Raw genomic sequence first — 23,788 nt, 5'->3', positions numbered from 1 at the left:
ACCAAAGCAGGTTTTGGAGATGTCTAGGGAAGCATCAGTGGCTCTTTCTGGCAGCGACACTTGGCTATTGCATTCGAAATTAAACGTAGCATTTTGGACTAAGCCCAAATCATAGAATAATCCAATGGTTTGTGTTGGAAGGGACCTTAAAGACCATCTAGTTCCAACCCCTCTGCCACAGTTAGGGAAACCTTCCACTAGAAGGGAATACAGGTTGCTCCAAGCCTCATCCAGCCTGGCCTTGAACACTTCCAGGGATGGGGCATCCACAGCTTCTCTGGGCAACCTGTCCCAGTGCCTCACCACCCTCTGCGGGAAGAATTTCTTCCTGATGTCCAACCTGAAGCTTCCCTCTTTCAATTTAACCCCATTACCCCTTGTCCGGTCACTACAGGCCCTTGGACAAAGTCCCCCCAGCTTCCTTATAGCCCCTTCAGGTACTGGAAGGTGCTATAAGGGCTCCCCGGAGCCTTCTCTTCTCCAGGCTGACCAAGCCCAACTCTCTCAGCCATTCATCACAGCAGAGGTGCTCCAGCCCTCTGAGCATCTCATGGCCTCCTCTGGACGCGCTCCAACTGGTCTATATCCTTCTGATGCTGAGGGCTCCAGAGCTGGATGCAATACCTTGTACTGTCCCAGTACCTTGCTTCAGTCTCCTTCTCCCTTGCACTCTGCCTGTGGCCGTATGACGGAGAGGGAGATCTCTGTATTCCAGCAAATAGCACCATCTGTGAAGTCTTAGTCTGATCCTCAAGCTCTGGGTTGTGCAGTTGCCATTTGAGACAGGAACACTGGCAGTGCAACACAGGAGCAGGAGTTTTAGTGTGTGTGTTGGGTGAGCTGGTCTGGGATTTTGGGAGCTATGTAAATGAGGAGGGGTGGTTCTGAGGAGAGAGGAAGGTGATGGATAGGATGCAGGCTGGAGGCAGAAATAAGGGGAGATCTGGGGCACCCGGCTGAGTCTGTTGATGGCCCAGGGTGGAAGAAATTCGTCTACCCTGTGGGAAAACAGTTCACCTCTTCCCATCATCACTGTCTTTAAATCTCTTCTTGGGTACAGGCTACTTCCAGTGATGCCATGGGATTGGCACAGGGTTAAATTAGGGTTGTTATTACCCCTAAGCCTTAGCAAGGGCTTGTTTTCCCTCTGCAGCAAGGAGGGCCCAGTGATTCAGGTTCAATCCACCAAGCAATGACCTGCTGCTGAGACCACTCATTAGCCAGGAGAAATTTGGGCATCACTGCACAGATGAGATGTTGAACCACATGAACAGCATGCTCTGATCCTTCAGCTCTTCCCAGGGAGAAAGGCTGAGCGTGGAGAAGGTTTTTTCCTCCCTGACCTGGGAGATACAGTTTTTTCCCTGCCCACTGCAGAAGCACCTCGTAGTCTTCCCAAAGATGCAGAGTGGTTGGGACAAGAGACCCCAGAGATGCTTGGAGGGGACCAGGTGGCAACTCAGTGCCAAGCTGTGCCAGAGGCAGTGGGATGAGAGAGGCTGTGAGGAAGCAGGAAGGTTTCCAGGCTGTTGTCACAGTGACTGGGTGGCTCAAGGTGACTTGCAGTGATGGTTGAACCTGAGCTGCACCTCTGCACTGCGAGTTCAAGCCTGGCTGCTTGCAACCACTAGAAAAACTCTCTTAGGTGAAGGCTACACCATCTTCAGGGGGAGAGTTTTACCCTCCAGCCCTGTTTCTTAGTATTTTTACAGCTCTCTAGCAAGTAAAAATGTGTGCAAGTGCCAACTTATCTCTGCAGGAATTGTCCAGGGAGGTTGTCACTGATTAAACAGCACAAATGTAGATTCTTGCTAAATGGTGATATTATTTTGCCCAGAGAAGCTGTGGATGCCCCATCCCTGGAAGTGTTCAAGGCCAGGCTGGATGAGGCTTGGAGCAACCTGGTCTAGTGGAAGGTGTCCCTGCCCATGGCAAGGGGGTTGGAACTAGATGGTCTTTAAGGTCCCTTCCAACACAAACCAGTCTGTGATTCTATGATTCTATGGTTTTATCTGGACACAATGTCATTTGGAGGAGAAGGTCTGAGGGTCAGAGTAGTTTTGGGGGAGACAGAGGCCAGGTGTTTTGGGAATGGTTGTGGGAGGACAGGAGGACCATAGTGTTTTCAGCCCTACTGTGGCACTGGGGAGAGATGCGGTCATTCACAGCCTTGTTTTTTGGGATATTTTCCCAGCCAGACCAGAGGAATCTTCTTTTAGAAACTGAAAAAATGCCATTTTTCAGTAGCCACGTCCCTGTCAGCCTGAGACACATAAGTAGCCTGACTTGTGTGTATGGGTTTTGTCTATTATATCTGTTATCTCCTGACTTCGATGCGATTGTGTTTGGAAGATGAAGAGATGTTGCGGGATGGGAGAGCATCTCTCAGATACCCTTTTTCTTGCATTATTAAGCACTTAGCTCCTTTTGCTTTTGAGTGAGGGTTATACAATCAATCCCCATGGGGTTTTCCTGGAAGGGGAAAGGAGTCAGTGAACTAATTCACTAAAAGCAGGACTGGCACTTGCCTGCCCGCAGGTTTCTGCATTAAAAGGTCTTTTCCCCAGTGTGTATGTAGCCCAGGCTGGGAAGCTGACAAAAACACGGCGGTGAAGATAATGGGGAAGACAGAGGTTAAGTTCTTGCAGTTCTTTGCTCTGGGAGCTCACGTGAAGCAGCTGAACGAAGGCAATTAAAATGGCAATGATCAGGGTGCAATGATCTTCTGGTGTCCCACTCTTCTGCCAGAAATACAAACCTCTGTCATCTGAGCTCCAGGGGTGCCTTTGCTCATCTTCTTGCAGCTTTTCGGCCTGTCTCGCTCAGTTTTGGTCCTGCCCGGAGGATGCTCATGGTTAGCGTTGATGCTGTGGTTCCTCTCCGCTGCGGGGTGGACGGAGGGACCGCCTCCTCCGAGCAGAGTCTGACATCCCTCTGCGATCCATCACAGGAGTCGGACTCCTTCCAGACCTTTGTGTTTCTCAGCTTAGGAATTTATGAGCCTCTCGCCTGTTAATTCATCTGCCATTTTCTGTAAAGCCTGGAGCTGATTGCCTTTCCTTGCCAGGAAAGGATTTGGTCACCACTTAATGCAACCTCTGAATTGACCTTGTTTTTACATTTTCAAGCCATTCACAGCCTTCCCCCCTTCCCTTCCCCTCAAGGATGGACAAGATAATTTTTGTTATTTTAAAAGGTCTCTCCTCTCACTGAGCATGATGCTGACCCTGGCTGCATTCCAACAGATTTCGTTGGATCCTCCCAGGGTCACGACCCCATGGTGCCAGGCAAACACGCTCTCCTCTTTGCCCCAGCGAGGATACGGGGTGATAAGCTGCCTGGCATTAACATGGCTTGCTGCAGCCTTTGATAAGAAATTAGCCAGCCAGTCTGCTCTGTCCTCAGCATCAGAAGGACATGGCCTTAAATGCAAAACAACAGTAAAATCAGTGGATTAGATTAATTGCCTGCTTTTTAATGCAACTGCGCATCGGTGTCTAGAAATTATTGTACTGGGATCAGGGAAGAGCATTGCGGTAGCAGAGGGTGTTGTAGAAAGGAGCCCTGTGCATCTGCTGCCCTCTGGGAGCTCCATGGGAGGGAATCGTGTAGATCCTTCTGGATTTGGCTCTGGGATACCAGAGAGGCTCATTGAGCACGTGGAGCAGATACAGAGCTGGTTATGCCCTGGATCAGCCCAGGCTTTTCATCTTGGTGCAAGCTGGGAGGTGCTGCACCACCTGTGAGCTCTAGTTCTCGAGCTCTCAGAGAGGATGAGATTTCAGGGCACTTTGCCTCTGTTAAGGGCAGGCTCAGTCCTGTGAGCACAGGTGCCTTTTGCTGAAGACCTTGCAAGAAAGAAAGTCCCCAGAGTCCCCTTGTATAGACTTGATCAGGCACAGTGCAGAAGGAAGATAAAACCGGAGGTGCAGTAAAACCTCCTGCTGCTGCAAGAAGTGGTTAAAGAAAGAAACAAGTAGGAGGAAGTGTTTGTGGGAGAACGATGGCCGGAGCCACGCTGGCCCCGCGGTTGGAGCAAAAAAGGAGCCGTTTCCTCAGTCTGGGGAAATTGAAGCTGGAGGGAACCGTTGTTGATGCATCAGCTGACTTCTGCATAATGAGAGGTCATGGCACTTCCTTGAATTAACTCCCTGTGAACTAAACTTGACCTGCTGCCTCTAAGCACCATCCAGTTTTGTTTTTCCAGGAGTTGAAAATCGACTGTGGCTCTGAATCACTTGCTCTGAAGACCTCTTGCTGCATCAAGAATTGTGTTTGTTTGGGGCTTTTTTGGGTGTGAATTGGCTTTGATTCAGTGTACAGCCCTTGGATCTGGTGTGCACGCTCACTTGCTTCTGTATTTCTGTTCCCTTTAAATACATGGTGACACTATTATGCGTATGTGGTCAGGGCAGAGGGATACCTACACCTGTAAAGAAACAGGTACAAACCCTCTCTCCATCATCATTCCTTCTCGCCTTGTTCAGCAGCACCTGAACTCCTATCCAGTTGAGGAGCATCACTGGGTTGACCCGGGATGAATAAATGCAGCTAGCATCCATCTTTGTAAACACCCAGGGCAAGGGCTTGTCCTTCCTCTGCTGCCAAACGACTGACTCTGTCTGAATTATTTGTACAGAGCATTAAATTGTCCAAGTCGTCCCTTTTTGAAATAAAACCCCAACACCATTTGACAGCAAGTGGAATGGCACTGTTTGTCCTCTGCTATATACAATTTAATACAGAGACTGTGCAAATACTGCCCCAGAGCCCTGCAGAGATTAAAAGCCTTGTCATGAGACTGAGGTGTGCAGCGCAGGGAAGTGTGGTAGGGTGGGATCTTTGTCCTAAGTGAAGACACTTAGCCCAGTGTAAGCCCTTAGACCTGTGTGTGCTGAAACACAACGGGGAGGGTGAATTCCTTGGGATTGTGCTGGCCTGCTTGACCATCCTGCCACGGTCATGGCCATCCATCCCCACCCTGCCACGGCTCGCTGCCACGTGCAGTTGCAGGTACCCGGTGTTCAGCTCCCTGCTGTGTCCCAGGCACCCCTATGGGCAAACCAGTCTTGAACTGGGAGACTCGAGGGAGCGGAGGAGAATGAAAAGCATCCTTGAGAAACGAGAAAACCTTTAGGTGTTGGCAGTGTCCTGGAGCAGAGTACGGGCATCGGTAGTTGAGCTCCCCAGGTCCAGGATCACTGGAAGTGTTCAAGGCCAGGCTGGATGAAGCTTGGAGCAACCTGGTCTAGTGGAAGGTGTCCCTGCCCATGGCAGGGGGTCGGAACTAGATGGGCTTTAAGGTCCCTTCCAACCCAAACCATTGGATAATTCTATGATTCTGTGACCAAGCCTGCACAGCTGGCTGCCAACCTGTGTGATCTGTTGACCCCTTCATGTCATCATCTGAATTCTCACCTCTATGAAAACCCACCAACAGATCCCTGTGAGACTGTCCTTTGACACAGAAAGTGCAGCCAAAAGCAGCACCCCAGGGTGATGCTCTCATGGGATTTTTCCAAGTGCTCTGACTTCACCCCCTTTTTCGCCCTGGCTTCTCAGGTGCCAAAGGAGATCAGCCACTTCAGCCACTGTTCCCAGTCCCTGTAGGGCAGGGGCAAGCTGGCATCACTTCCCCACCCCTTAAGGCTGGTGATGTCTTGCTCAGATCTCGTAAGAAGAATTCAGGTCAGCAAGGGTGAACTGAAGCATCTGTCCCCTTCGGGTGATAGCTGAGGCCAGCAAGAACTGTGTTGACTAAGGAGGCAAGAGACTGCAGCCTGGGAGGGGTGACCTGCGTGTTCACACAGAAACAAAACATCCAGCATCTTTGATAGTTCTGCATCTTTGGGAAGAAACCACTGCTCAGTGATGCATTTCTCCCAGCTACAAGAAGGTAACAAACCATCTTGGTCATGGATGGTTAAAGCTTGATTCTGGTCTGATAGAAATACCACCAATAGATTTCTGTATGAATTAATGATGGAAAATGTAAACAGCGTGCTTAGTAACTGGAGAAACTGGCTGTAAGTCTAACCATACATATGATTAGTTGGCATACAGCCCTTGTAAACCACAGAGAGTCTGTGCTACCTATTGCTGGGAGGGCTTGTGCATGTTTCTGTCTTGGAGCTGCTGCTGCTGTACCTACATCGTTTGTCTCTCATTAATCTGGAAGCAAAATGAGCATGAGTTGAAGGGTTCAAAGTCCCATCTGGAAGTGCTGTGCATTGCCTGTGTTACTGGGAAAGTGAAGCAGGTTAGGAGGAAATCACCGTAGGGGGAAATGGTGTTGTGGAGGAGAGATGAAGCTTGTTTGGGTTTGACAGCTCTGTGAACTCTTGCAGTTTCATGACTAGAGCCTGTGGAAGTTCGCTACTGGTTGTTAAATAGAGGCGTAATCCTTTTTGGGGCAACCCCCCTTGGAGGTGCCAGCCAGCCTCGGCTAACGCTGGGTGCTTACTGCCAAATTTCTTTCTGCTTCCTTCTCTCAACAGTGGCAGGAACTCAGCCTTTTCCCGGTGGCTGAACGTTGAATCATTTTCTCTAAATAGTGCCCCTTTTTGTCCCTTCTCTCAGCTAACAGGAGCTCACGAGTCCACATTTCCAGAGGGTGGTTTTCTCATAAAACGGGTTGCTCTGTTTGTAAAGCTACACCCAGGGTATGAATAACCAGAGTAGGTGTGGGCTGGAAGTAATTTCTTTAAGTGGCTTAAACTCATGATAACCTCTTCATTGTCATGGCGTAGTCGGGGATTAATTTGAACTGTGGTGTGGTCATGTCCTGGTCTTGAATTGAGGTGCTGCTGTGCTATAAATATGACACAATCACAACCCAAAGGGCAGTTCCTTGCCCTGGGACAGTATGGCCCAAGGGGGCATGGGAGGTATCCCCTGGAAAAGGAGTTAGGAGGTTTTGATTTGAGATATGCACAGTGGAGGGTGGAGGTAATTTTCCTTTACAACTTCGTGTTCTTTTCCCATCAATAACTTGGCTCTTAGGATAATTAAAAAAAAAAAAACAAAATAAGAAACAAACAAAAAAACCCTGCATGATTTAGATTCCTGAATGTTGTTTTAGAAGATTGGCTTTTAGTGAGACACAGGAACTGGGATGCAGGCACAGCAGCGTTCAGTAGGCAGGAGAGCCAAACCTGAATTATGTCACTTGGCTGTAGAAACGGTACAGCTGAGCTCATGGCCACACCAGCTCGCTACAGGATTTCACAATAACTCTGTGATGGGTGGGCGGTTTTGGATCTTTCCTCCCCACATACTGCGATTTGTCACAGCAGGGCTTACTTGAATAGGTTCCTCCCTTCCCACCAACATGTCCCCACCACTGTGTCCTCCAAGATGAGGACTGATGGCTGAAAAGTGGCGCAAGCTGTGGAACAGCCTCATGGCTCATGCCTGTGGTTCATGGTTCATGACAAAAAGCTAAACATGAGCCGGCCGTGTGCGCTGGCAGCCCAGAAAGCCAACCGTATCCTGGGCTGTATCCAGAGAAGTGTGGCCAGGGGGGCGAGGGAGGGGATTCTGCCCCTGTACTCTGCTCTGGTGAGACCCCACCTGGAGTGCTGCATCCAGCTGTGGAACCCCCAATATCAGAAGGATATTGACCACTTGGAGTGAATCCAGAGGAGGCCACGAAGATGCTCAGAGGGCTGGAGCCCCTCTGCTGTGATGAAAGGCTGAGAGAGTTGGGCTTGTTCAGCCTGGAGAAGAGAAGGCTCCGGGGAGACCTTATTGCAGCCTTCCAGTACCTGAAGGGGCTACAAGGAAGCTGGGGGGGACTTTTTACAAGGGCCTGTAGTGACAGGACAAGGGGGAATGGGTTTAAATTGAAAGTGGGGAGGTTTAGATTAGATATCAGGAAGAAGTTCTTCCCGGAGAGGGTGGGGAGCACTGGGACAGGTTGCCCAGAGAAGCTGTGGATGCCCCATCCCTGGAAGTGTCCAAAGCCAGGTTGGATGAGGCTTGGAGCAGCCTGGTCTAGTGGAAGGGGTCCCTGTCCATGGCAGGGGGTGGGACTGGATGGGCTTTAAGGTCCCTTCCAACCCAAACCAGTCGGTGATTCTATGGTCCTTCACTTGTACAAACATGACTGCAAACATCCCCAAGAACAAATTTGGAGCCTGGTGCAGAGAGTTTCAAAAAAAAGCAGTGGCTCTGGTTGAGGTTAGACCCCACAACTAGAAGTCCTGGTGCAACTGAGGGTGCAGTGTGCCACGGTGAGAGGATGGACTTTGGGGGGTGGGTGTATTTTAAACCGATGATGCTGCCAAACCAGGGTTGTTCCTCCCCCTGCAAGTCCGTGGCACCATCCCAAGGTAGGCTGGTCAAAGGAGATCCATAGGAGAGCTCAAGGCTGGGATATGATGGAGGAGGGAGGGACTTGGGAGAAGGTGGCTAGCAGCGCCGCGGTGAATGTGAGGGGTATATCTGTCGCAGGGTGGTGAGGTTAAAACAACGATGGGAGCTTATTTTTGTTTCTCCTCCTCTGCCTCTCTGGTATAACTCCCTAGAGCCCACACCTACAGGTACGAAAGATTTAAGGGAAGGAGATCCAGGTGGAGCCATCCCTGAGAGCTGCTGCATTTACTCAGTGTCCTCTCCTTCACTTTACAGGACTGTAGTTGTGTGCACTCATAAGGGTGAGGCCAGCTCAGGTGATGCAGTTTCAAAAGGAGACAGGTGACACCGTTTCCATAATGGAACTATGGCCTGTGTGGTGACTCGACTGTGCTGGGACCTCAAATCAGAAGGGACCACTGGCCAGGGTAACCTGGGGCATGTCCTCTCACTGCTCCGAGCATCCCACCTCCCAGTGGGAGGTGTGAGGTGAGTGTAGTGAGGTGACCTGGGGCATGTCCTCTCACTGCTCCGAGCATCCCACCCCCCAGTTTGGCAGTGAGGTGTGTGAAGGCTTTCCTGCTTTTCCTGCTTTTGCCTTTCTTTGGAGCTGAGATTTGCAGATCTCAGGGCTGTCAGGATCCAAGGAGTAATTTTTCTAAGTGGTTCTGTGACCAGATGCAGCAAAACGACTTGCTGTGAGAGAGGCAATCTGGGGAGGGCTGCGTACGAATGCGTGGAGATGCTAAAAGCTAGGCTGTGGTAGCCTCTTGGCTGGGTAGAGACCAAAGTAGTCCTGGGCTGAGTAATGGTGAGGCTTTCCAAGACCTCATCGCTGGAGACCATGGGTGGGAGGAATGGCAGCGGTAGGACCGAGGCCCTTGCACTTGTTCCAGTCTCCTTCCCATCCGTCTCACTCTCTGTCTGCTCCCGCAGAGGTGCAGTGCTCTCACAGCGTGTTGCGTCTCTTCGTGTCTCGTTGCTTTAACCTCTTTGGTGCCTTTGTACTTTGGATACCTGGAAGGTAAAACCAGAGAGGGACCCGTCGAGGCTGCTAACACTGCAAATTGACCTTTAGACCTTGTTTGGCACCCTCCACTTTCGTTCTCGTGCCAAAACAAATGGCACGGCAGGGTGCTGAGGTATGCAAGCAGAGTCACTTGGGGTTGGTGGGACGGGTATTTTTTTGATGCCGTCCCTTTACAAGCAAGCCCTGTTTGCTGTGGGTGGAGTGTGCAACACCCTTTGCATGGGGTGGGAGCTGATCACAGATACAAATGTGTATTGAGATACTGGGGGTAGATTAGCATTAGGGATGCCTGACTGAAGCAATACAAACCCCCACATACAGTTTTGCAGGGTGTAGATATTGCCAACCAAGCCTACCCTTCGTTGTTTGTGAAGCCAAGATACTGAGGAAATTACAGTCCCTCTGAAAACACAGACCCCTGGGTTTCTAAACACACTCCGTTTCTTATCCTTATGTCACTCTGGTGCATATTTTTTAATTGCCGTTTTTGAAAAATGGCATCCCAATGCAGGTACCTGCAGCAAGGACAGGAAGGGACCTCTGTGTCAGCTGTGTCACCGTTGCTCGCTCTGCTTGCACGCCTCTTGCTCTCTTGGCTCCGTGTGACATTAAGACACAGGATGATCCTTCTGGTTCCCCATCACCCGTGAGAGGGGAAGCGCAGCCACGCTGATAGACCATCTTGCTGATTTTGCAAGTCTGAGTGAAAGCATTGATCCTGAAAGAGCCAGGCTCTGCAATGCAATTAGACTAGCCTGCTCCTTGCAAAATCTTGTTAGCAAAAAACGGTCCTGACATGCAGCAGATGTTGTATCTCACATGGTTATTTTCCCTCCCTGCAGCTGGCTTGATGTGATCCAGATCCTCAGGGAATCTAAAGCCCAGAGATCTGCACTGGGAAACATTTATGATAAGGAGTCGCCAATTGTAAAGCCAATTAGGGGGTGATTTGCTCATTACTACCCTGTGTGGAATTGGACTAGATGGAGAAGATGAGCGTGATACTTTCCGATTTAAATGCATTTGGAAGGAAAATGTGTGTTGGGGGAAAGACTACCAAAGGGGAGAGCAGAGGAAAAGCCCACAGTGAAAAAATTACACTACCAAGTGCAAGATAATTGCACTGATTGGGTCATATTTTTTCCTTAATGGTCTTCAGTAACCCAAAGCCAGAGGGAGCAGACTGGCACGGATCCAGTCTTAGGCTCCCACAAGCCAGACCCGGTACCTCTGCCATCACCCTTTCATCAACAGGGACCTAGAAGTCCTCTCCCAACCCTGGGTCTGGCTTCCACCTCTGTCCCGCATCCCTTGCAGGAGGAAGGATGTGGGAAGGAGTGTAAAAATCACCAGGATTTTGAATAACTAGTTTGGCCCTCACCATATTATCAGGTTGTATCTTTCCATGGGACCATCCGCACAAGCTTTCTCCAAATTGTATTTTGTTGCCTGGAGCTCAGTGACTTTCAGCAGCTGCTTTTAGGGAGGGCAACTCATCTCTGATGGTGCTTAGGATCCTTGGGATCCTCCAGGACATGTTCTCCTTGAGGGTAAAGAGGCATGGATGGCTCTCTTGGCCAAGGTGGAGTTAAGAGCATCACGTTGAAGCCATAGTGTCACTGCAGCCATAGCTTTTGGCTTTTCCCCCTATTCCTTGCCATTAACCAACTGTGGCCGGACTAGGAGGAGCCACAATGCAGGATCTGGCTGAGATGAGATGAAGGATAAGATGGTCTCACTGTTTACTGAAGCGTCAGGGGCCATGGAGCAGTTTGAGCTGGTTCTGTGGTGGCTGATGCATGAACCCCAAAGGCTGTGTGTGGATGTGCGTGTCTGTGTGCTACCCTCTTCGCTCAGGGTGGGAGGGTGACGTGGTGTTTGCTTTCTGGAGATGCGCCCGCCTGGGTAAATGTTATTGCTCACCTGGTTTCTGTCTCCTGCACGGGAGGGAAGGGGAGGAAACCAAGGTGATGACCTTCAGTGATCAGAGCACCTCTGCTTCTCTCCTCCCCTTGCACATACAAACCCCAGGCCCTTTAATTCTGTCTGGCTGCAGAACAAGTTCTTTATCTGTTTCTGCTCTGTCTGCAGGAAAAGAGAAACTAATGGCAGGAAAAGAGAAACTAATGCTTTACTTGCCTTTTTTTGACCACTAGTCTGTAGTTCATCACCCACTTCTGTGTGTGGGCATGAGGCTTCATGTCTCTGAGTGTGCTTTGCACCCTGAAGGTGCTGCATGGCATGCTGGAGCCCTGTTGTGCTCCATGATGCTCAGAGGGCTGGAGCACCTCTGCTGTGATGAAAGGCTGAGAGAGTTGGGCTTGTTCAGCCTGGAGAAGAGAAGGCTCCAGGGAGACCTTATTGCCCCTTCCAGTACCTGAAGGGGCCTGGAAAAAAGGGGACTAAATAAGAAACCTGGGAGGGGACTTTTTACAAGGGCAGGTAGTGACAGGACAAGGAGTAATGGCTTTAGATCGAAAGCAGATAGATTTAGATTAGATATCAGGAAAAAATTCTTCCCGGAGAGGGTGGTGAAGCACTGGAACATGTTGCCCGGAGAAATTGTGTATACCCCATCCCTATCTGTCTTCAAGGCCAGACTGGATGAGGCTTGGAGCAACCTGGTCTAGTGGAAGGGGTCCCTGCCCATGGCAGGGGCATTGGAACTAGATGATTTTTAAGGTCCTTTCCAACCCAAACTGTTCTGTGATTCTATGATTCTATGAAATCCTGTGGGGAACTACAGCTGAAGCAGTGCCTTGGTCCCTTGCTCCCGCCCCAGCATAGGCAGAGCACCCAGGGAATGTCATGCCTGTGAACTGAAGTCCATGCTGTCTAGATCAGGGCTAAAACGTGTGTGTGGGAACTCAGCAGCTTCAGTGGGGACTGAAGAATCCAAGTAATTTAATATTGGGAAGCTCCAATCTAAAGGGTTTGGGAAAACTTCTCAGGAGATTTTTCTGGGGAGACTGACCCATGGATAAGTCTTACCCTGATGGAATCAGCTCCAGAATGTTGGAGCAAGGAGGCAGTGCTGCCTTCCCTCCTGTGAGTGCAGCAAAAACCCGTGAAGATCATTAAGGGACTGGAGCATCTGAACCAAGGAGAGGCTGAGTGAGCGATGACTGCTCAGTCTGGAGAAGAGAAGTCTCAGGGGGATCTTAATGATGTGAATAAATACATGATGGTAGAGAACGAAGAAGACAGAGCCAGACTTCTCAGTGGTGTCCAGTGACGGGACAAGAGACGGTGAGCACATGTTAAAACCCAGGAAATTCCATTTAAACACTAGAAAAAGCTTTTTGACTGTGGGGGTGGTGAATAAATACATGATGGTAGAGAACGAAGAAGACAGAGCCAGACTTCTCAGTGGTGTCCAGTGACGGGACAAGAGACGGTGAGCACATGTTAAAACCCAGGAAATTCCATTTAAACACTAGAAAAAGCTTTTTGACTGTGGGGGTGGTCAAAAGAGTGGCACAGGTTGCCTGGAGAGGTTGTGGAGTCTCCATTAAAAACCTGACTGGACACAATCCTGGGCAACCTGCTGTGGCTGGCCCTGCTTTGAGCAGGTGGAATGGACTGGATGATCTCCAGAAGTTCTTCCTAATGACACTGGTTTGGTGATGCTGTGCTCACACAGGGAGTCCACTGGGACCAAGCTCAGTCCTGCGCCTTGAGGGTGCTACAAGGTCCTTCTGCAGGGAATCACGGCAACTCCTCTCTGCCCTTCAGGGGGGACTCCTGGGAAGACTCACTGAACATTTTGGGACTTGTCCAAGTTGTATGCAGCACTCACCTGATGTCTCCTTCCAGGCGGGCCTGTGCTGGGCTGATCCTTGTGCAAAGCATCACTCCATCTCCAAGGCCTGATGCATCTTCAGGGACCAGGCATGCAAGACCCTGGCTCAAAGGAGAGGCTGTTCCCGCCTACCGCAGCAGAGGATTGTGGCATTGAGGAACGTTCGTGCCCTTAGGAAGCTTCCAATTCAGCTGCAAACTGCCATAGGGTTTTGCACATTACGAGGGAATGATATTAGAAAGCCCTGGGGCTGATAAGTTGTGGATCAAGTGTGTGCTCTCAGCCACCACCACACTGGACCAAAAACACCTTGAAACACCACATCCAAGTGTGCACCTGAACGGGAAACGCCTACAGATAAGTTGTGGATCAAGTGTGTGCTCAAACACTTGATCCACACTGGACCAAAACCACCTTGAAATACCACATCCAAGTGTGCACCTGTACGGGAAACGCCTACATCAGCATCTGAAGAGCTGCCTGAAGGAACGATGTGCCCTTAGGGACCCATCTCCAATAGTGGGAAGAGAAGCTGAGCCAAACGAGGGGTGTGTTTTGCAGAGAGAGCCTGCCCTGAGCATTTCCAACCATGGCACCTTTGTTGCTGCCATGGGCCTGATGAGCTGCACCCCTCGTCTGTGCCAGGGCAAGCTGCTCTTTTGATGAGTACATAGGGCTCCCCTCTATTAAAATGAGCAACATTTAAGAGGGAGGGGTTTGGATTTGCCAGTTCTTTCCTGGCGGGCTCCCCTCTATTAAAATGAGCAACGGAGGGGTTTTGATTTGCCAGTTCTTTCCTGGTGATGGTGAAATCACGGCTAACTGGCAGCTCTGCTCTTAGGCCCCTGAGCATCTGACACCCTCTACCCTATGCGAATTGCTGCCAGGCAGGGTTAGTTTTTCATGCTGTTGTGTTCTCCGCTGTCTGCGTAATACCAAGCAACTCCTTTTTTGTGCACTGTGGATTCACCTACGGGTAGAAAGGGCAGCTGTGGTCCTCAAATGAGGCAAACACGGTGCCTCTGCCCCCCGCAGCAGGATGACTAAGAGCTGATCTTGCACACATCCCTGTCACTGACAAACAGGATGGATACATCCCCTGCTGCTGGCTGCTTCCTTGGTGGTGTGAAACAGGAGTTAAACCCCATAGTTCCTTTTCCATCCCTCTCTGCACCCAGGGATGTTGAGAAGTGGCTCTTGGCTTCAGTAGCTGTCAGCTTGCCTCCCTCTAGTGCTTATCCCAACCTCCTGCAGTGCCAGCAGCTGGGATTAGTCCTTTCCCTTGGGTTTGATCCCTGCCTAGTTTGTGTCTGTGTGGAGCTTGGGTTATTTTTCAGATGGATGGTGCTGTCTGGGTTAGGTGGGAATAGCAGGAGGTGCATAAGAAGCAGCAATTCTGTTCCTCCCTCTGATGGACAGACACAGTGCAATTCCTCATGCGCAAAGTTTGGGGGAAACATGTTATTCTGGGTGCAGCCACCCTGAAAAGCTCGGAGGTGTGGAGGGAGAGAGAAAATCAGTGCTTTCTCTCCCACCTTTAAATTAAACATAATAACAAAGGGGAAAAGATTCTTTCAGCTTTTTGTCTGTCCCGTCTGCTTGCAGCCTCCAGCCAGACATGACCTTCCAAAGGATTGATTAGAAGAAGAAATAAATTTTGAAAAAAGCAGTGTTTCACATGAAGCTTGCTCAACAGCCTTATTTAACAACACTTCCTTAAGTGCTTTCTTGGCCAGGCTCTAAGTGGGAGGGGGAAGAAGGGAGGGCAGCCTGGCAGGAGTTGGGCAGAGGAAAGGTGATGTGTTTGGGTTGTGAGGGTTGGAGGAGCTCAGCTCCTGGCTGCCTCCTGCCCAGGTGTCTCCATGCATGGTTCCCTGCTCAGTCCACCCTGCTCCTTTTGGTGACAGAATGAGCATTTAATCCTCCTGGCCCAGCTGCAAAGCTTTTGTTTCGCCATATTTTCTCTGTCTGCTGTCCTGAGATCTGGAAGGGCAGAGCTCCTGGGTGAGGACACTTGGCTGAGCCGTCAGCCTGCGCTGAGCTTTCCTGGGTGCATTGTCTGATTTAGGCACTGTGATTCCTCGTCTAAATGCCGGGCTCCGTCCCACCCCTGCAGGGTTTTATATTTGATGGATCCCCAAGTTCCAGTATCGGAGACAGTGTGTTTGGGTGATGCTCTCATGCTGTCCAGAGCAAAACAAGTGGGGGAGAAGCTTGTAAAGCAGTCACAGAGTAGAGAGAGCTGGAGGGTTTACGAGAAATAACAAAAGCTGGATTTAGAGGAGGGGATGGGTCAGTAGGGCTGTAATGGTGTGAAAACATACCATTATCACCAGGGATAATTATGGCAAAGCTGTGCTGATGCTGGAACAGAACATGGACTTGGTCCGGCGTCACTTTGACAGCAATGCTGCCAGTGTCCTGGTGAGAGCAGAGGTCAGGGCAGGGTCCTCCTGCCACGAACATGATGAGCAAGGCCAGCAGAAAGCTGGAGGTGGGATTTAAACAGAGTCTGTGGGGAAAAGAGATTTTTCCTGTGCCAGGAAGCCTTGCTCCTGATTCCCCCATCTCCTCGCTTAACCGGTTTATGTGTTTTCCTCCTGTCCCACAGGAAATCTGCGATGATCCACATCTCTTTGTGGACGGGATCAGCTCCCATGACTTACACCAGGGCCAGGTTGGGAACTGCTGGTTCGTGGCTGCCTGCTCCTCCCTGGCATCCCGGGAATCTCTGTGGCAGAAGGTAAGCGGTTCCTCATGGCAGGGGAAAGCCTGTCTTCAGCACCTTGGCCTCACATTGTATTTGTCCGTCTCAAAAACTGGTTCTTCAGGGATGCCTCAGGTCCTGACAAACTGTTCATGTCTTTTAAAGGATTACCTTTCAAGGGGCATTCAGTCATCACAACTACAGTCACATCACACTCAAGCCAAACCCTTGGCCAGTTTCTCCTTAAGTGAATCAAGCCCTGTCCTGTCCTCCAGATTACAAATGTGACCCTCCCCACTCCAAAATAACTTCAAAACCAACAAAATTCAGGATGTTGAGCTGCAGCTTTTGGCCACCTTTCCCTAGTTTTCATGATGTTACCTCTCTGGCTGCTCAGTGTGTGCTTGCCTTGGTAATGAGACACCTTGTGCTGGGGCAGGTGGGGCAATTTGAGGGTGTTACTGTCTCTCCCAGGCCACTGCCTCCCCAAAGCATCGACCCCTGGCATGTCTCATGGCTGGATTGAACCGTGTAGCAGTGCTCCTTCGAGTCTGAGGTCCAGAGGGACTGTCTTGTGGGCCAGAAAGCCAGCAAGGAGCTGCCCCAGAGGAAGGGGCTGAAGAGCTGGGGAGCAACCGCAGAGGTGGCAGTTGGGGAGGGGAAGGAGATGCTGACTGCCACATCCTTGGTCAGTCTGTGCCTGTCTCCGCCATATCCTCAGCTACAGAAGAAGTCAGTCCTGTGAAAGCCATGGCAGGGGGGCCTCAGAGCCTGGTACACACGTGTCTCATTGTAGGGCAAGAGACCAACCAATTGCAAGCACCTTTTCATAGAATTGTAGAATCTTTCAGGTAGAAAAAGACCATTAGGATCATCAAGTCCAACCATTAGGGACTTAGGGCACTTAGGGACGTGGTTTAATGGTCATATGAGAAGTGTTGGGTTAACTGTTGGACTTGATGGTCTTAAAGGTCTTTTCCAACCTAAAGATTCTAAAATATTCTAGGGTAGCTATTGACTTCTGGGTAAGCAGTAAGGCTTCCTCCCATCGTGGCTGTGGTGACTGTTGTGGCTGTCATTACAGGTGTGGTGCACAGGGTTGTTTAGCTTGTTCCTCTGCTCTGACATCTCCCAAGGGCAAGGAGACGAGTTGTCTTCCCTCCTCATCATTCACTTCCAGCCCTGCCCTGGGAAATGCCAACCAAACAGAAGCCAGGTCCCTTTGGACACCTCATTATTTCAGTTTGCCAACGGCATTGCTTTTCCTCCCTTGGCAGTTTGTCTGTAGGTGTTTATGACTTCTCATTTTCCATGCCCTTAACTTGCAGAGGCTCTTCTTTACCTGCCTCCTCTTTCTTTCAGAAAGGTTTGTTTTGTGGCATGAGCTGCAAGCTCTCTCCCCAAGCGCCCCCTCCCAGTGGTGTTCAGTTTGCTGTGGTGTTCGCTACAGGGCTCCAGTCAGACATCCTTCAGCACAGCCCTGCTTTCGGAGGCCTGTGAATTAGGTGGAACCTTTATTCACACTTTGCAAAGAATCACAGAATCATAGAAAGGTTTTGGTTGGAAGGGGCCTTAAAGACCATCCAGTTCCAACCCCCCTGCCATGGGCAGGGACACCTTCCCCTAGACCAGGTTGCTCCAAGCCTCATCCAGCCTGGCCTTGGACCCTTCCAGGGATGGGGCATCCACAGCTTCTCTGGACAACCTGTCCCAGTGCTTCACCACCCTCTGCGGGAAGAATTTCTTCCTGATATCTAATCTAAATCTCCTCACTTTCAGTTTAAACTCGTTACCCCTTGTCCTGTCACTACCTGCCCTTGTGAAAAAAGTGCTTGGAAGGCTTATGGTGAATTGCAAGGAGTAATTGTGGCTATAAACCACAAACTGGGAGTCGTCAAGTGCATAGATTAACCCCTTGATCCAAAGAGACACCAGCTGTACTGACTGGGCCTGGATTGAGCATGGTCCTTGTTGAAGATCTCGGAGCCCTTCTCTGGTCCAGAAACAATGTGCCACTTGGTCCTCAGTGTGGTTGCACATGCAGTTGTGATAATGTTGCTGGAAGTACCTTTTTGCTCCTTGGCTTACTGGCATCTCTGCACATAGGACCCAAACCCCTACTCTGGACTGAGCAATGTGCTGATGCAAGTAGCAATTGAGAGGGCAGACAAGGCAGCAAACACCAGGTTTTTAAACTGTGATCAGACACCAAAATGTCTCTGATTCAGGGTCCGGGAGGAGCTGAAGGATGCTGACGCAGGTGTTAGCATCTCTGAAATATCAGCACAGGGATCCTGACCCTGGTCTCCCATAGGTGCTAGAAAATGTAATCCTGATTTCCACCAGGATGCAATTTAGGCTCTGTGTGCCCCTTGCTCCATTTCACAGAGTGGAACTGTCAAGTATGAGGAGCAGTGCCTTCATGGGAATAGGACAGGCCAGCACAGCCCTGTTTACGCCAGGAGATGATTTTACTCACACATTTTCTTCCACCTTGCCCCAAGGCTTCCTCTGTGTCCCTATTTCCCATTATGCTTGTGTTGTTTGAGTCACTGAGTGGAAATGGGGTACTGGAATTTAATTTGGAACTGTTTTCAAAACTCCTGAGTCTTGGTTGACCCAAGATGGCTTCAGGTGTGATCTGGCTCAGTAACACCCTTTTCTACAGCCTGCGGTTAGTTACTGCTCTCTGAGAAGACCCTAAAGGCTGATCTTGTGCCTCAGCTGAGCAGGGAAGGAACATCACATGGTGCCTCGGGCTGGACCCCCACTCAGTCCGTTCATCATCAGGTACAAGGTCATTGCTCCTTCTACTGCCATCCCATATGGAGATAAGAGAAACAAAGGAGTCCAAGCAAGGTCTGTATGACATTGTCAGATGTAGCTCAGCTCAAAAAGCTTTCCAGGGTTACCTGAAGGCATTTTTAACTTTTAAAACCCAAGGATTTGTCACCAGTTTTTGATAAAGGTATTTCAAAGGTAGTAAACAAGTGAGGCAAGAGCTCAGAGAACAGTCAGAAGGGTCAGTTGTCCTCAGACCTCTCATTTTTCCTTCACAGGAGGCTTTAGCAATTAGCTTTCTTGACTCTGTCCTCAGGGTCTTTAGGAGTAACAGCAGACTGGTGACTGCAGGACAGTTTCCAGGAAAATGAGCCACCTTGGGCCCTTGGTGTCTGTGGCTTGTCTGGCCAAGGCCAGCTTCTGATGGTCTTTTTTGGGACTTCTTGGAGTCAAAGGGATAGCCTCCAGGGATGATACCGGGTGGTTGTGAGTTAAGTGTGACACAGTCCCAGTGCATATCCTGGGCTGTATCCAGAACATCGTGGCCAGCTGGTTGAGGGAGGGAATTCTCCCCCTCTCCTCTGCTTTGGGGAGACCCACCCCTGCAGTTCTGCGTCCAGGTCTGGGGAACCCAATAACAGAAAGACACGGAGCTGTTGGAGTGAGTTCAAAGGAGGCCATGGAAATGCTCCAAGGGCTGGAGCATCTCTGCTATGGGAACAGGCTGGGAGAGTTGGACTTGTTCAGCCTGGAAAAGAGAAGGCTCCAGGGAGACCTTATAGCACCTTCCTGTGCCTGAAGGGGCCAATAAAAAAGTATGTGTGTGGGGACTTTTTACAGGGACCTGCAGTGACAGGACAAGGGGTGATGGTTTTAAACTGGAAGGAGGATTAGGTTTAGATTGGACATCAGGAAGAAGTTCTTCCCGGAGAGGGTTGGGAGGCACTGGGACAGGTTGCCCAGAGAAGCTGTGGATGCCCCATCCCTGGAAGTGTTCAAGGCCAGGCTGGATGAGGCTTGGAGCAACCTGGTCTAGTGGAACGTGTCCCTGCCCGTGGCAGGGGGGTTGGAACTAGATGATCTTTAAGGTCCCTTCCAACCCAAACCATTCTGTGATTCTATGAATGTCATCCCCATTTTCACAAATAGCACCATGCTTATGTCCTTTCTGTAATTCTGTGATTCTCCACCTGACCCAATTAGAGAAGCCTTAATTCACAGACTGTGCCTGAGTTCCTCTGTCCCAGGCACACAAAGTTGAAGCCCACATGTGAGCCCCGTCTCCAACATTGAGCCAGTCCCTTCGAGGGCAGGCAGACCCATGCTGAGCTGCTGGTGTCCATCTGATGCTGCACCAGCATGAAGCCCAACTCCTGCCAGCCACACCATCCAGAAAAGGACACGGGTTCCTCAGGGACAAGTTGACTCTGAGTCAAACACATACCGTTGCAGAGACGGGTGCCTGGCATTTGTTAATCCCCACCTGGGCACTGTTTTGGGGTCCCCAGAAGAAGACAGTGGCAAACTGAAGCAAGCCTGATGGAAGCCACCGAGATAGTCTTGGAGCACAGGAGAGGCTGAGAGCACTGGGTTTGTGTGGCCAGGAGGATGGAAGGCAAAGGGGAAACTTACTGCTGTCTGCAGATACCCAATGGAAGGGTGTGGGCAAGATGGAGCCTGACTCTTGCTGGGGATGCACAATCACGGGATAAAAGACAACAGCACAAGCTCCAGCTTAGCACGAACATGGTCAGACACTGGAACAAGGGCCCAGAGATGCTGTGGGATCTCCATGCATGGAGACACTCGATGATGAACTGGACAAAGCCCCAAGCAACCTCATTTAACATTGAAGTAAGTCCTGCAGGTTGGACCAGAGCCCTCCAGAGCCTCCTTCCAACCTGAGTTACCCCCTGAGCCTACAGTCAGAGAAAGCCACAGCCACCCAGAGCTGTAGGGTGGCATCCTTATCGGCACGCCTCCATTCATGGATAACAAGCTGCAGTTGTCAGGGCGGTTGCCAGGGAGGCTGACATCAGACATCCCTTCCCTATAGATTTTCGTGCACAGCAGCACCATCAGTTCCTAAGTTGCAAGCGAGGCAGGAGGGCACCCAGAGGAAGCCCCAGAGGGTGTTTTGCGTCACTGACCCGAGTTGCCTAGCACCACTGGGACCGTGGAGAGGGAGCATCAGCTCCGGGAGCTTGGAGACTTTTTCCCCTTGCGTGTCCTGGTTGAGAGCCAAACGTTGTTGAGGACGTAGCAGAGGAGCAAGCGAGGCGATGGCAGCCGAGGCAGGGATGCTCAAGCTGCCCTTTGTCCATGATGACCAGCTCACTCGGTGCATGCGACTGCGATTCCAGAGCCTGCAGCAAAAAAACATGAGACCCCAGGATGGCGAGAAGCTGCTGCATCCCAACGAGCACATCTACCGAGTGGATTTCATCCGGCAGCACAACCTCCACTTCCTCCACTGGGACATGCAGCTGGAGAGAGCTGGGAAGGTCACGGTGACCGGCACGTCCCAGCACTGGACTCCTGATCTCACCCACCTTATGAACCGGCAGTTGCTGGAGCCGGTGGGCATCTTCTGGAAGAAGCCAGGGGCCAAGGAGGTGGAGTGCAATGAGGCAGATGCCCAGGAATTTGGGGAGCGGGTAGCGGAGTTAGCCCAGATCCGGAAGGTGATGTATTTCCTCCTCGCTTTCAGTGACGGCCTCGAACCAGCTCAGCTGAAGGGCTATGTTGTTTTTAAAGCCTGATCCCTTCTTGCTTGGCCCTTCTTGCTTCAGCTATGCTTTTGTCTTCGTTTTTCTTTCTCTCAGTTCAGTTCTTGGTTCAGTTTTTATAGGGTTCTGTTTTATGAGGGATGGCATTGTGAAAAAGTGGAGGACAGCTTGGTGGTTCTGGAGCCCCTCAGCCCTGCAAAGCACTTTTCATACGTGCTGTCCTCTGAATGATGGGGAGGAGGCTTGCTGCTGTATTTGCCTAGAGTATAAGACTGCACGCTTGTGAATTCATCAGGGGTTCACCAAGCCTGACTGGCGCAGGGTCTTGCTGGCTTGGAAATATGAGGCTGCCCTAAGCCCTCCAACCATGGCAACTGCATACGAAAAGCCTCATGGAAAAATAAGAAATTGCCATACTAGAAACAGGAGACACAGCCTGGAGAGAGGTCTGGATTCCAGTTTCCGTCCTGGCTATTGAAAAGGGAAGGCTTGTTAGCCATGGAGCGCTTCTCCTTTCATGGATGCTGCGTGCTTGCAGGCTGCAGTGACTGCTGCTGCGACTGTGGCTGTTTGGTGTCTCTGGAAACCAGTCCTGTGGAGGATCACCTTGCCGTGGAGCCAGACTACGTTTGGATATTGTGTCCTGCAGGTTGCAAACCCACTGGACAAACTGCTGTAGGGATGTTGGACCATCTTTTTCTTGACAGCCGCCACTATTCCTCGCTGGGGGGCATTGTGGGGAGGTGTGCTGTAGCACTTTGCTTACTTTGTGCTGCCTGGAGGTTGTTGGTCCTGGGATGGGTTGGAGCAGGTGTGCGTGTGTGTGCAGAGCTGGGCAAGCGAGCCAAGAGCTCAGTGCAGGCTGTAGGTCTGAGCCAGCAGTGAGTCCCCCGCAGCAAAATCAATTTGTGCATTGTTTTGGCCTTAAAACACCCCTGAATATATTTATTCTGAAGCATCTATAGGGAGCCGTGAGGCTGCAGAGCACTTTGCAAACAACAGAGCAGAAACCTGCTGCTGCTGTCCCCAAAAAGCAGTATCTTCTACCCTCTACAAATGCTGAGGCAAGGAGCGGTGTCTGGGTGGCTGAGGGAGCAGAGAGGGGAGATGGTACCTTTGCAAGTTTAGGAGCAGGAAGGTGTTTTGCATCTGGCTTGTCCCATCACAGTGAATAAACTGCTAAATTTGGATGTTCTCTTTCCCCCCCACCAAAAAGTGGAGGGTACTTTGGTGCAGTTTCTTGAGACCCACAGATAGAAATACCCTTTGAAAGAATCAAGCATTGTTACAGTTGGTTCTTTGCCAAGATTGCACGCAAATGTGGGTGAGTGCTCCTCAAGGTATGGACTGAGATTTTCCCAAGATGTGTAAGGAGAGGGCAGCAATGGAAAAGCCAGGACAAAATACTTTGTCCCCATGGCCTGCTGACTTGTGTGGACCATCCCAAAACCAGTCCAACCTCTTCCTCAAAGCCTCCAGAGATGCAGACTACTTGCCCTCCCCAGCCCAATAATAGTGTATAAAATGATTGGCGCAAGCTATGCCAGGTGGAGAGAAGGAAAGTGGGAACGTCAGCTCCTGGCTGGAGAGGTGGTGGGAGCATTGAGTCTTGCTCCCAACCAAAGCTCAGCAAACACCAAGTCATACTCCCATGCCATGGGCAGTGCTGGAGAAACTGATGTCTTTCTTTAGGCCACACGAAATTCTGCACACAGTGAAGAGAGATGAAAGTGGATCCACCCCTGTTTGGCCATAGCATGGACCTACTGTGGGCCAAAACCCAGTTCTAGGGTGTCAGAAGATTTTCCCACAGGTGACCCTTCCTTGTACCTCCTGGAGCAGAACTCTTGACTACAAACCACATTACACCAATAACACGAGCCCCTTGCCAACTTCCAAAGGGGTTTTTGCATGCCAGGGCTTACAGTATGCTGTTGCTACGCTGCTGGTTGCTGGGGTAGAGTTCCTGCTGCAGAAACCTCGCTGGGGATCGATGTAACACAGTAAATAAAAGCCAAGTCGACCGGTTTCCCTTTAAGGACTGAGGCTGTGCGTGTCTTCTTCATGCCCTTTTTGGAAGGTGCCCCAGTCCTGCATGCAGTAAAGCAGCGCTCACCATTTTCAAGTCACTGTTGGTATTTTTGAGCACCTTTTTCTCCTGTAAAAAGTAAAATGAACATTCACCTTAATTTCTCTTAGTGTGAAAGACTTAATGAAGCGTTTAGAGGTTTGTGTGGTCTGGGGAGGGCTTTGAAGCTGGTCAGAGGAGGGGAAATGATCCTGGGGTGGATCCTCCTTTCAGTCAGAGCTGGGGGTGGGATGTAAGTGGAGTGGTGTGATTTTTCTCTGCTTCAGGGGACATGAGCGAGCGACTTCATCCCCGT

At 50.5% G+C, this 23,788-nt stretch overlaps 2 protein-coding genes across 2 annotated transcripts in view; both read left to right on the top strand.

The window, feature by feature from the left end:
- CAPN5 (calpain 5) overlaps window positions 1-23,788 on the top strand; it is a 40,803-nt gene that overhangs the window by 4,504 nt on the left and 12,511 nt on the right. Inside the window, exon 2 of the mRNA XM_010160590.1 lies at window positions 15,799-15,930. Within this exon, the coding sequence (XP_010158892.1) occupies window positions 15,799-15,930 (132 nt within the window). The remainder of the gene's footprint in view (window positions 1-15,798; window positions 15,931-23,788) is intronic.
- On the top strand, window positions 20,958-21,437 carry OMP (olfactory marker protein). Its single transcript, XM_010160580.1, has one exon. The coding sequence runs from the start codon at window positions 20,958-20,960 to the stop codon at window positions 21,435-21,437; it is 480 nt and encodes a 159-aa protein (XP_010158882.1).

This window comes from Eurypyga helias, unplaced genomic scaffold (assembly GCF_000690775.1).
Source record: "Eurypyga helias isolate BGI_N326 unplaced genomic scaffold, ASM69077v1 scaffold11520, whole genome shotgun sequence".
In the NCBI taxonomy this organism is placed as follows: Eukaryota; Metazoa; Chordata; class Aves; order Eurypygiformes; family Eurypygidae; genus Eurypyga; species Eurypyga helias.
This window is presented reverse-complemented; position numbering and strand designations above follow the sequence as displayed.